Raw genomic sequence first — 13,189 nt, forward strand, 5'->3', positions numbered from 1 at the left:
CCTCCATCCAGGTCTAGTAAGTTGAGCATCCAAACTGCCTAGGCTCCCACAAAGCCAGTGCATGCAGTAGGATCAGAAACCCATTGCCATTGTTCTTGAGTTCTCAATAGTCCTCATTGTCCACTATGTTCAGAGAGTCCGGTTTTATCCCAGGAGAAGCTAAATAAGGAGAACCCAAAGAAAAACATATAGGCATCCTCCTGAATATTAACCTTCAGCAGGTGATGAAAGGAGACAGAGACAGAGACCCACATTGGAGCACCGGACTGAAATCTCAAGGTCCAAATCAGGAGCAGAAGGAGAGAGAGCATGAGCAAGGAACTCAGGACCGCAAGGGGTGCACCCACACACTGGGACAATGGGGATGTTCTACTGGGAACTCACCAAGGCCAGCTGAAAACGGAAATTCTTATCAAAATACCCACGAGGGAGATTCTACAAAAGGCAATTTTCCTTTAGTTTTCTCCATGGGGACAGCTATCTGATTTTCAAGTATACTTCAGAGTATATTTTCAAGTGTTGGTTAATCAGAGAAATCACATAACATCACAATCCTGTGATCACATTCTAGCATCAAGTTCAGTCAAACATTGAGTTAAAGACTTTCCCTGTCTGAAGAGAACCAGTACTGAAATAAAGAAGGAAAAGAAGCTAATAATTAAGGTAAAAAACAATCTCATCTAATCTCAAGGCATCTGTCAGTCACTCTAGACGATAGGTCACGGGAATCAAGTTAAGAATGGTATAAAATACAGAGCAGTGTGACTGCCTGTGTACAATTCTTAGGACAGTCATTTGCCAGAGGTCATTGTTCAGCAAAGAAGCACGTGCAATATTGATGCCCCAGCTCCCATCTGCTAGAACCACAGGCCACAACAAGTAGACCACAGACCAACGTCTTGTGATCAAGGCAACATACCCCAAATCTTCCCAAGGAATCCTGAAATACACTTGTAAAAGTATGCAGGAATACTGGCACATAAACCGCAGAAGTACAAATTCATATTAGTATGTGCACACACATACATGGAATACCTGTTTGCATATAACACACAGTATTCCCAATATATCAATGAGAACCACATAACACATCTTTACACACATTTAAGTCCTCACTTGCTTATAATACCTTCTTTACAATCATGGGCATACATATGCAACTCATTGATAACATACTTCCTAGAAGCTCTTACAATTTCAATACACAATACCCTTGAGTTTATGTGCACAATGCAGAATACTCACACCACACATATACACAGAACTCATTCTACTCACACAGTGCACACCAGGGATCAAGTCAAACAAACATTGTCTTTGATTTTCCCCTTGTTTCTCCTATCCTGCTGCTGATCAATCATAAGTCCACTGAGATGTCATTTTCTTTGTCCACTATTTGTGGGAATCACGGGGTAGTGATTAGTCTAGAAACCATGTTTTGATTTCATTTATTTCTGCCTTCCTCTCAGGATGATTCCTATGGAGCCCAGGCTGATCAAACTTGTTATGTAACTGATTTTCCGCTCTTCCCAATTCCTCCTCCCAAGCATTAGGATTATTACATGTACCACTACCTTCAGTTTATAAAGTGCTAGGGATGGAACACAGGGTTTTTTTACATGCTAAACTAAGCTAGTGCTCTACACCCCCAGCCCTAGAATTCATACTGTTCTAACCACACCCTTTAATCATTACTTCAGTTTACAAGAACTAATGGAAGCAAACAAACCTCCACTCTAGACCTTTACATTAATACTGGGTAAGGATTTGACAGCCCATTAAATCTGTTTATTTTTTTTCATGGTAGTGCTTTTTTTAAATTTTATTAGATTTTTTTTTAAAACACCAACTCAAACTCCCACTCCCTCCCCTCCTCCCATCCCTCCACACACCCTTCCACCCCATCCCCATCTAATCTTAAGAGAGGTAAGACACTTTGCTTTGTGGAAGGTCCAAAGCCCTCCTTCTAGCAAGGTATACATCCAAAGAGAATAGGATCCCCAAAAGCCAGTACATACAGCAGATGTCTGAGAAATATTTTTCTTTCCTAAAGATGGAACAATTCAAGTGCTTAAGAAAAGATCAAACTGAAAGAGATTGAATTATTATTCACTTTAAATAAATACACAGTAAATAATATCTTTAAAAATTAATAACTTTCAAATATCCCCTGAATATTTTCCCTTGTATATGCGGTAACTAAATTTATTCTGGAAACTAGAGGAATATGTATCTTCATTATGTGAGGCAGAAATGTTCTCCATGACAACCTGGCTACAAGTGCAGATTGCCAAATCCCTAACATTTGGGCTACAAGAATAAAATGTGTATTAAACACAGAGACATAAAACCAAGCTTAAACAGTTAATGACTCTATTTAATCACTTGTTTCCGTAGAACGGACCTACTTAGATCTTGATCTCAGTCTCTAAGCTAGCTTGCACCTACCGGTCCTCTCTACTTTCCCACAGTGCAGAGCATACTGAAAAACTAAGCTTTCCCAGGCTAATTAAGTGATAATTGGGCAGGTGTCTTGACACTCCCAAGTGAATGTCCCATTAAATCAATAGGTAAAGTAATTAATCCTTATGACAGATCCTCACCTAGCTGTAATGAGAAAACCACTAGCCTACTTTAATAGGAACACCTGAAGAATGAAAGAATAACATTTTTAACAGCCCTCTTATTTCACTGCCTTCCAGCTATTGGCATTGGGTTTTCTCTGAGGGTAGCATGTTTGGGTATTGTGCATGAAGATACTAGGCCTCTGTAGGGAAGATTTACTTTACTACTAGAATTTCTACCTTCTCTCTGCCCAAGGCTCCCAGCATGTCTCAACTTACCCTAAGAACATCAGAGTTATTGTCTCCCCCAACAAACCCCAGCTATCACAGGTACCTGCAAAGACTCATTTTACTGTTCCCATCCTAAATACAGGGAAATTGAAAGCCTAGAGCTAATACCCTATCCCAGGGTCATAAATAAAGAGGAGATCTAGACTTGGGCTTGTCCAATCCCAGGGCTACTATATCACAGGTGATGCAATACAAAGTATATTTTACATATATTGATTAAGGTCAAAGGCAATGCTAAAGATGTAAAACCTGGGTGATTATTTCCTTCTTGGAAGAGGTGGCTTCAATGTAGAGGAGATTGTATTTTAGCTGAGAATGATGGACTCAGTTTCTCACAAGGTTACAAGAAAAATATCCCTGGGGAAAGCCATGGGGGAACCCCAAAAATGTAGATGAGGCTGTCAGTGTGTCTGGATGTCAGGAAGGTGGACCTTCACTGACAGGTGAAAGATGAAGATGATACTGAGATTTTATGTAGTAGGTCAAGGAAAAAGGCCCTAGGCAGATGGACTCAAGTGGACAAAGCAGGTACATAGTAAATGTCTATCTATTGAAAAATACAGTGGAGGATGGATCTGAAAAGATAACTCATTTAATAAACCCAAGTTTTATCCCCAGAACAAATATTAAGAACTGGTCATGATAATAAGCAATTATAATATTTCCAATGCTGGGAGGTGGATGCAGAAGTATCCCTGGAACTCATTGTCCAGCCAGTAGAGCAAATGTAGTAAGTTCAGTGAGTGATACTGTAGCCAAAACCAACCAACCAACCAACCAACCAACCAACCAACCAACCAACCAACCAACCAACCAACCAAAGAAACAATGGTGAATATAACCTTTGTTTGTGAGTAATGGCATCCCAAGCTGTTCTCTGGCCTTCCACGTCTGTATTCACTTAAGAGTTCTCCTTTGCACGAGTACATACACAAACATGTACATGTACACAGACATGCACACATACCCACAGTAGAAATATGAAGAAAGTGAGTTGCAGAGTCATGGAGGTATCTCAGTCTCAGAATATGGAGAAGAGTTGCCAGCATACAGCAAGAGAAGCAGGTACATCTAACAGAAAAAGTAGACTGAAAAGGCCTGAGGCAGACCTGAATGAAGGTAGAAGGGTAAGATCTCAGGAGATACTCTGGGGGCTGAGGAATAGTCCTCAAATTTTCTCTGACAGATAAGAGAACTAAGCAGGTTATTTCAGGGAAACTGCACTGTATCATACCCAAGCTCTTAGAAGGTCCTTAAGCACAGTCCACCATGCTGATATGAGGTCTGGGGACTGCCCAGACACAGCCCCTTAGTCTAAGGTATTCCATGTAGGAGGAGCTGTGGTCCAGCCTTCCATCAAGGGCAACATCACAAGTGATGACATTATCCAGTGAGTTTAATGATACATAGCCCTTGAGCAATTTCCAGTACACAACTCACTATCATGTCTGCTTCTAATTATTTTAATATGAGCAAAGCATCCTAGGCAGGAAAGACTACTGACTTGAAATTAGGACAAGTGTCACTCATAAGGTCTTGGTCAAGATTACAGAATTAGTTGATGACAAAGGGCTCATCTTTGACACAGTCCTCCTGCTCTTTCCAGGAGGACAGTGCTGATCTGATACTGAACATAGATTACTTCATCAATATATACCATGCAGACCACCATTTCATAGCGCTTTCTCTATACCCTGCCCTTCTCAGTAAGGAGATTTATCATAAGAGAACAAATGATGGGTTAAAAAGATAGATAAATATAATAGACAAAATTAATAGATAAAGACAGTTCTTGAGACATTCTGTCTTTTGCCAAAAGAAAACTTCAAAATCCAAACTTGAGGATTTCTCTGATTGCTAAGGTACTCATAACACAAGAGGACATCCAACCATTTTGCACTGAGAAGTCTGTTCTTCTTGTATTTGAGGAACCAGGCCAAAGGCAGAACTGCTAAAGGGTCATTAGCACAGGTACTCATTGAGCAAGCTGTACAAACAAGACATTGTCCAAGTAAGGTTTATAGTTAAATGGATTTGTTTTCAGATGCAAAGGCATCACTTGGAGATCTTCGTGCCTCTGACCCTGGAACGAGTTATTCAATTGTCACAATGCTGGTTCTGAGTTTTTAAATGCTCTAGATTGAACTCTGACCATCCAGAACCTGATTCAGTGGGGGACAGTGCTGAGGGGAAAATCATTTTCATTGGTCCCTAGCCATTACGTAAGGGGCTTTAATGACAACGCCTCTAATTACCTGTGATCTTTGAGAGTCTCCCAGAGGACTATAAAGGGCAGGCAGACCATCAACAAGAGTGTTATTGGCTTCTGTTTGGTATTTCTGATACTTCAGCACTTGTTCCAGGTACTGCAGGATGTGGACAGTGTCCCTGACTCTATCAACTATATAACAGCATATCACTTTTAATGGTAAATTGCACCAAGCAAAAATGGTTTCAGATATGGTCTAATATTAGCTAAGGATACATACAGCCTTGTGGAAATAGGAGTGGTGGCTACCCTGGTCTCGTAAGTGTTGCACTTTTTTACCTGATAACCAAATTTGGACCTCTTCTCAGTTTGCAGAGATACTGATTCCTGTTCCTGAAGAGTTTCAACTACTTACTCTGTCAGGCAGGGGTACATGCTGCTTTCCAGCTCTCCCCCCCCCCATCCACACAACCATTTTTGGTCTTTCCCCCCATATATTATAGTGTTGATAGATGAATGAACTTCTAGAAAACACAGGGTAAACAACACACCTGGTATACAGTAACACATTCATGTAAAACCTAACAACCACCAGGTGGTGGTGACACTCCTTTGATCCCAGCACTCGGGAGGCAGAGGCCGGTGGATCTCTGTGAGTTCGAAGCCAGCCTGGTCTATAAGAGCTAGTTACAAGACAGGCTCCAAAGTTACAGAGAAACCCTGTCTCTGGGGTTGGGAGAAACCTAACCATCTATGACATCAATCTATGTTTATGTCTGCACACCACAACAATACTGGGGCATTTCTACCGCCACCAAGCAGAACACCAGTCATTTCAACAGCGAAGCACTGATGTAAAATAATAAGAAAATTTTTTCTTCTCTCTTGGCCATCTCAATAGGATCTTCTAGTTGAGGCAGGGGTTCCTTTAAAAGATTAAATCTTGTGCGATCCCTACCTTCTCTTCCTGAGATATACCTTACACAAAAACCACAAATGACACACACCAATAGCCCCACTTTAAAATCTTGTTCAGCAGTTTGTCAGAAAAAGTAGGTTCACTTCTATTTTTTTCATAGAAACACCTACATATGGCACAAGAGTGCATACACATATCCCCCCAACACATTCTCATGTAAAAATGCTGACATATATTGATACGTAAAATGGAACCTGATTGGGATGGCCATGACTTCCAAATAGCAAGGTATGTCAGACACTACTAGTCATACCATTGGTCTTGTAAACAAGTTTTTATCTGTAAAGTTTGAGCCAACGTGCTCTGTCATACACTTTATTCATATAACGATATGTTGAACAAATAAACATGAATTCTTTCACTTTTTTTTTAACTTGGACACACATGTACTAGGTCACTAAAAAGGGAGGAAGGGAGAAATGGAGAAAGAGGAGAGAACTCATACCTGTCATGTCTCAGGGCTCTCATGTCAACATAGACAGTGGTAGGGTCAGGTCCTGATGTCCCCTATAAACAACAACAGGGTATGGTTAACCTGTTTGCAGGGAAAGAAGATATGTCTATACACCCTACTAACTGGTAAAATATCTGGTTTGATCATCTAAATTCCCAAAGGAAAATTTTAGGATCACACTGGCCCTTCATAAAGCTTGACCCTATTTATGCATATATAGCAAGAAAAGGGGGGATACTTGTTTTACTAGAAAATGTTTGGCTGCAGAAGTGGTTTGTCAAAGATATGAAGTGTCTTGCTAAGAATTTTTCACAATATGCATTCAGAAAGGCTATTTTTAGACCTTCAGATACTGAAGCAGAAGCGTGACAGGAGTTGACAGATTGAGGAGGAAGATACAAGAGATAATTATTTTGTTCCTTTTAGTCCTGCTTGTGCCTCCAGTCTCAGAAGGCTATTTTTGTCTGTGTGACATAAATCAGGGAGGTTCCATGTTTCCCAAAGTCAGCTGAGCAGTAAGTACTCTGAGCTGTCTTCATTTAACATAGCAGTCCAAAAGTCTCATCTTGGCATCACAAATATCTTCTAAAAATATATGAGACTGACTTCTGACCAATGGCCTCTGCTCACTATTATTACTGAAATGACATAATATTTTACATTTAGTGTTAAAGCAATGCAATACTGAGGTTGAAAAAAACTATGGTAAATACTAGAGATTTGTGAAAGGGGTGGGAGAAGTTAAGCCCTTCAGAATTTACATCAATTGTACTATATTTCTTTAAGAAAGAATCTCAATTTTGCACCACAAGTATGTTTAAATGTAAGAATGAATAACAGCTTTGCTGGCATGATGGTGCATGCCTTTCATCCCAGAGCTCAGGAAGCAGAGGCAGAAGCAGGTAGGTATTTTTTAAGTTCCAGGCAAACTAGGGTTACATAGTAAGACCCTACCTAAGACAAAACAAATCATTACTTTTTTGTTCTAATACTCTGTGATAGTAGTCAGTGGGGTCCCACCACTGAGAGCAGGAGAAAACAAAACACATGCAAGGAAGACTTGTGTGCTTATAGTGATAGTGTCCTACAAACAATATTCTTTCTGCCTTGTAATTATTCAATGGATCTGTGTTAGAGAGGAGCACGTAGTGAGACACTGTCCAATGTAGTGAACAATGTGAGACTCAAAACCATAGGTGGTCAATTAAAAATAAGCAAGGCCTGAAAAGTGGACAATGGTGGGAAATTGAAGTAGACCCATCTACCCTAGGTGGGGTCTCTGCCACAGACCTGTAGAACACCTGTACATTTCTGCATTGCACTTCCAGCATGTTCCAATGTTGGAGGCTAGAAACGCAGGAGGTAAGGAAATGGGTATGAACTGGTGTGATGAACAAAAAAGTCCCCTACCTGCTCGGCCAGTGTCCACAGCCGGTGGGGCTACAAGCAGCAGGAGGGTGGGGACAAGAAAAAAGGAAAAGACAACAGGCCAATAGACACAAAACACAAAGGACACACATAGGAGATACACACACAAAGGAACACAACAATTTAGAATGGGATGAAGAAAAGGGAGGGATGGGGTAGGGAAAGAGAATGCAGAAAGCAAGGAACAAAGTAATAACAAGGTCAAAACAATGTCAAATATGGAAACCATTAAAATTAACCATACTATACTGTTAAAGGTGGGAAAAACTGAAAAGATGTCAACATATCCACAGAGCACAAAAGAGAAGTAGAGGACAGATCATGGCATGTTCATTGTGGCAGTATCTTTATCAGAAAAGTAGATAGCATGTCTCAACAGTGACTTTATGGTGCTTTGAGTTTCCTCTGTCCTATGGCACTTGCAAGCATATATCTTAATGGTTCACCTCGAAGTATATATTTCATTAGTTTAATCTACTGACTTCATTGAAACATTTTTTAAAAGATGTATTCTATTTTAAATTATGTGTGTGCATGTGTCTGCACCTGTGAATGTAGACACTAGTGGAGGACACAGGTTCTGAGAACCAAACTTAGGTCTTCTTCAAGAGCAGTAAGTGCTCTTAATCTCTGAGCCACCTTCTCAGCTCCTTAAATAATTTTCTCATTATGGCAGTGAAGATAAGTCTTTACATTTACAACTATGGTACCCCATCCTATTCATAAAATTAGTAAAAGAAAAGCATCAGAGGTACATTTGAAGTATGAAGCTATCAAGTACTAGGCTCTTACACTGTATATTTGCTCCTTTCTCTTTACACACGGAGTTTGATATCAGCCTGGGCTACATGAGACCCTGCCTCAAAACAAAAACAAATTAAAAAAAAGTTTAAATTTTTAGGGAGAGTGGAGGTGGGACAGTCTGGGCAAAAGACAGTGAAAATCTAGCTAATTCACTGTACTGTCATCTGCCAGGCTGTGCCATTAGTTGTCAAACTGGTAAGTGGAATGAGATTCACAGGGACCAGTCAAAGACCATCTTGCTTGGTTTTGAAATGTTTTACTGGAACATGGCTCATTTATTTATACACTGTCTGTTTCTGCTTTGAGCTGAGTCTTCTGAAAAGACCATATCAACACCAGACCTAACTTCCTCACTCTGAGCCTGTAGGAAAACGTGCCCAGTGAAGGCTTCCTTTTCAGGGGCTGGTAAACAACATGCAATCGCTCAGGCTGGAGAGTGGTGCAGCTTTGCTGTTCTCACTGATCTTAAATGACAAGCTTGGGTCCTGGATTCTTGGTTCAAAGCACAGTCTGAAACCCAGGAATTTTTCTTGACTGTAACAAAGAACAAATCAAGTGATAGAGGATCCAGATTCTGTAATCTCAGATCAGAGACTTAATTACCAAGGACAACATACAGCAGAAGACAGTAAGAAAGTTGTAGCTGACAGTGACTTAACTCCCCAGAGCACACAAAAATTTCTGACAACACTTTATTTTTAACTTCTCTCATCTAAGAACATGGCAGAGGAAAACAAGTGGCTTCAAAGTTCAAATTAATTAAACTCTTATTATATCTATTTGTTTTATGCTGAGTGAGTTATACTGCCCTTTGAGCATTTCATTTTGTTCTCTTTAATGATCAATGACTCTAATTTCTATCATTGTGATGACTGTATTTCTCCTTCTCTGTGGGAGTTTCAAATTTCAAATTTCAAGTTTTAAGGTTGACTAGAACTATTACATTGATTTAATTCCACAGAGTTATTTATAGACAAGCTTTCCTCTCAGACAAATAACTCATCTTATCCTATGTAATAAAAAGCCAGCATTCATATTTAAGTTTCTTTTATTTTTGCCCCATAATGAGAAACAACTGAGGTCTCCGTAGGGAGATGGAAGGCATTATTTTCCTTTCTCTTCCTTTAATGAAAAGAGAATGCTAATTTTTATGTTACATAGCTAATGCAGAGAGTTTCTCTGCTTTAAATAGCAGTCAATGCTATGGAAAATTGTTCCCAGCATAGGTTAATAAACAATGACACTTTAATGATCCTATAGAAACTGATGTTAAGTTGGGAATAGTGGCCCACACCTTTAATCCTAGTACCCAGAGGCCAGTTTGGTCTACATAGAGAGTTCAGGGAAAGCCAGGGCTACATACTAAAACCCTGTCTTGAAAGAAAGAAAGAAAGAAAGAAAGAAAGAAAGAAAGAAAGAAAGAAAGAAAGAGAGGGAGGGAGGGAGGGAGGGAGGGAGGGAGGGAGGGAGGGAGGGAGAGAAGGAGGGAGGGAAGGAGGGAGGGAGAGAAATTGATGCTAAAGCTAATTAAAAACTAAAGAGATAGTTTGCTTTTTACAGTATCTATATTCATCGTAAACTCAATAAATCAAAATTAAACCATTTTTATAGCTCAAGATTCTAAGAAATACCATTTATAAAAATTATAAATGATTCATTTTTATAGATTCTTTGTTTTTATTTTATAGCTTTGCCAGTTAGCAAAGTCTACTTAACCTCTCTAGCTTTTTTTTAACCTCTCTAGCTTTTCTCTCATCATAAAAACCAATGATTAAACTTTATCTATCATGAATATGGAAGGATCTAACTAGAAGCTGTCCTAATAAAAAGGTCCAAAATGTTAATAACACTCCCCGTTTTGTCTGTCTGTCTGTCTGTCTGCATGTTCTTACCGAGCAAAGCCTAAATGGCCATTTTCACTTGTAAGAACAATACACTTGATGAGGAATCACACTACTAGTGAATTTTGGAGAAATTCAGAAGTGCTATGTTTTTTAGATGGGACATTAAACTGTGGTCAAGCAAGTATTCATTTAGCTGATACAATGTAATTCCTGCTCAGAAATGACAGCATCAGTGTATATGAGAGTGTGTTGAATCCTAAAGAAGGTCATTAGTGAAGTTGTTCCCCAGCACAACTGCTTACAGAAGACATGACAGAAAGTGTGGAGAATAAAAGGAAGAGGAATGAAGGCCCTTGAACCTATGGAGTCTGAAAGGTTTCATAAGGGACCAGGAAGGGGACATAGCCTCTGCTATGCAGATGGTGAATGGCCAGTTTTAGGCAAAAACATTGCAGATAAAAGTGTGAGCAAGCAAAGGCATGGATGAATTCCACAGAAGAGAAGGTTGTTCAACATAAGACTGCCCACAGGTAGAGATATATGAGGCTGAAAATAGCTGGGTGAAGAAGATGCTTTTAAAATAAAGACAGACCTATAATTTATTCCTTCTAAAGTTTAATTTTTAAAATTGCATTCATTTATTGTGTACAGTGTGGGAGAATGCTGAATACATGTACCATGGTGCATGGGTAAAGATCAGAGGACAACCTGTGAGAGTTCTCTCCTTCCACCACATGGTTCCTAGAGATTAAACTCAGTCCATCAGTCTTGACAGTAAGAACGCATCTTTATCTACCTAGTCATTTCTCTGGCTCCCTTTTAAACTTTAAAATGGCATGCTATCTGATATATTTGAATATATGTGTATACAATTAGAGATAGGCTTGTTGAAGCCACAGGACAACCTCAAGTATTCTTTCTCAGATACTGTCCACTTCTCTTACAAACACGGTCTTTCACTGGCTTGGAATTTGCCAACTAGACTAGGCTGGCTGGCCAGCAAGGCCCTAAGATTCTCCGGGGTTTTCCTTCTTTGGTGTTGGGATTACAAGTATGTATTACCTAGCCTAGATTCCTTTTTAATGTGGGTTCTGGATTTGAACTCAGATCCTTGCAAGGCAAGCATTTTAAAACTGAGTCATCTCTCCAGCCCCTTCAGATACATTTTAAATGGCATTTATCAGTGTCTGTTCAGCACTAGAGGGAAAAAAAAAAGGCATGATTTCATCTTTGAGTATTCAAGTCACTATTCAGGCCTTTTAGTTCTCTAGTTTAAAAAAAAATCCAAATCTATAAAGCACACAAAAGCCTAAAAGGCTAGGAAATCCCCTAAAAATGACATCATTAATTTTACAAAGCATTTCCTAAGGAGCAGACTTTTTTTTTTCCTCGAGACAGGGTTTCTCTGTAGCTTTGGAGCCTGTCCTGGAACTAGCTCTTGTAGACCAGGCTGGTCTCAAACTCACAGAGATCCGCCTGCCTCTGCCTCCCAAGTGCTGGGATTAAAGGCGTGCGCCACCACCGCCCGGCCACGAGCAGACTTTTTTTTTTTAAGTGAATTTAAATGTATTTTATTTTTAGACAACCTACACAACATGTTTTTTTCTTTAAAGAAAAAAAAAGGAAAAAAGAAAAAACCAATGTCTCCACTCCAGATAAATCATGATCAAATAAGAGCTCAAGGTGAAATCAGTCCCATTTGAAGGAGCAGACTTTTTAAAGCCCAAATTCACATGGTTGAGGCTCCCTTTCAAGGCTGCTTAACTACTGTATTAGAGAGATCAAATCTCGTCATTGTACTAGCTGATTATCCACTGAGGGGTTGGAAGTATGGTGATCAGAAACAACCATCGACTGACAGCACACGTTCCCACTGATGTGCTAATATTATGTGCGCTGGTGATTTTGGTCTTCTAAAGAGAAGCCTTAGTTTTCTCACCATCTTTAACATTTAGGAAGAAAGAGGAAAAACCTCCAGAATATCTTAGCTTTTTATGCTTCATTTTGCACATTGATCTTCCTCACACCTATTTCACACTGTGTCTTGTTCTAGAGAAAATACTATGGGGATGAAGATAAAGATTTCTGTCCTCCAAACTATGTGCTTCATGGGCTTTCTTTGTTCAGTAGCCTTGTCAGATAATTTTTAATTTTATAAAATAACAGAACATGAATATCCAGTGAACAGGCCTTCCCCAGAGCTTCTGCACCGCCCCTTACTCCTTTACTATCACCTAGATATTTTTTACAGCTCCATCGTTTTTGTGAATATGATGAATGTTGCAAACTGACATCTGTCCAAAAACTTCTGTGATCACCCACCCTAAAGTACCTGCCTTTGACCAAGTCACTCTTTATTCTTTCATCCTCCTCAATAACAAAAGATACTCACACTTTCTGGAAAGAAAAAAAAAAGATTTATGTTTCGACTGTTCATCTCACTGACAGTAAGAAACATACCCCAAGGAAAAGAACTTTATCACTGGTTAGTTTCTGGTAAATTTTACCTTGGGTGGCAGAAACCAAGAGCATAGATGGACCACCTTTTCTGAGGTAGAGAGGCTTAACTGTATGAGAACTTATGAGTCGCTGCCCCGCACCACAGCCTTCTGGGAA

General features: G+C 39.6%; 1 protein-coding gene across 6 annotated transcripts in view; it reads right to left on the minus strand.

The window, feature by feature from the left end:
* The window catches only part of Dip2c (disco interacting protein 2 homolog C), a 346,024-nt gene that overhangs the window by 15,342 nt on the left and 317,493 nt on the right, over positions 1-13,189 (minus strand). For 3 of the 6 annotated variants that reach the window (XM_075970250.1, XM_075970254.1, XM_075970251.1), the window contains 2 exons: positions 7,908-7,937; positions 6,489-6,550 (listed from right to left, as the gene is read on the minus strand). In XM_075970250.1, the coding sequence (XP_075826365.1) occupies positions 6,489-6,550; positions 7,908-7,937 (92 nt within the window). The remainder of the gene's footprint in view (positions 1-6,488; positions 6,551-7,907; positions 7,938-13,189) is intronic. The other 3 variants (XM_075970255.1, XM_075970253.1, XM_075970252.1) reach the window with 1 other exon arrangement.

Source organism: Microtus pennsylvanicus, chromosome 4 (genome assembly GCF_037038515.1).
Source record: "Microtus pennsylvanicus isolate mMicPen1 chromosome 4, mMicPen1.hap1, whole genome shotgun sequence".
NCBI lineage: Eukaryota > Metazoa > Chordata > Mammalia > Rodentia > Cricetidae > Microtus > Microtus pennsylvanicus.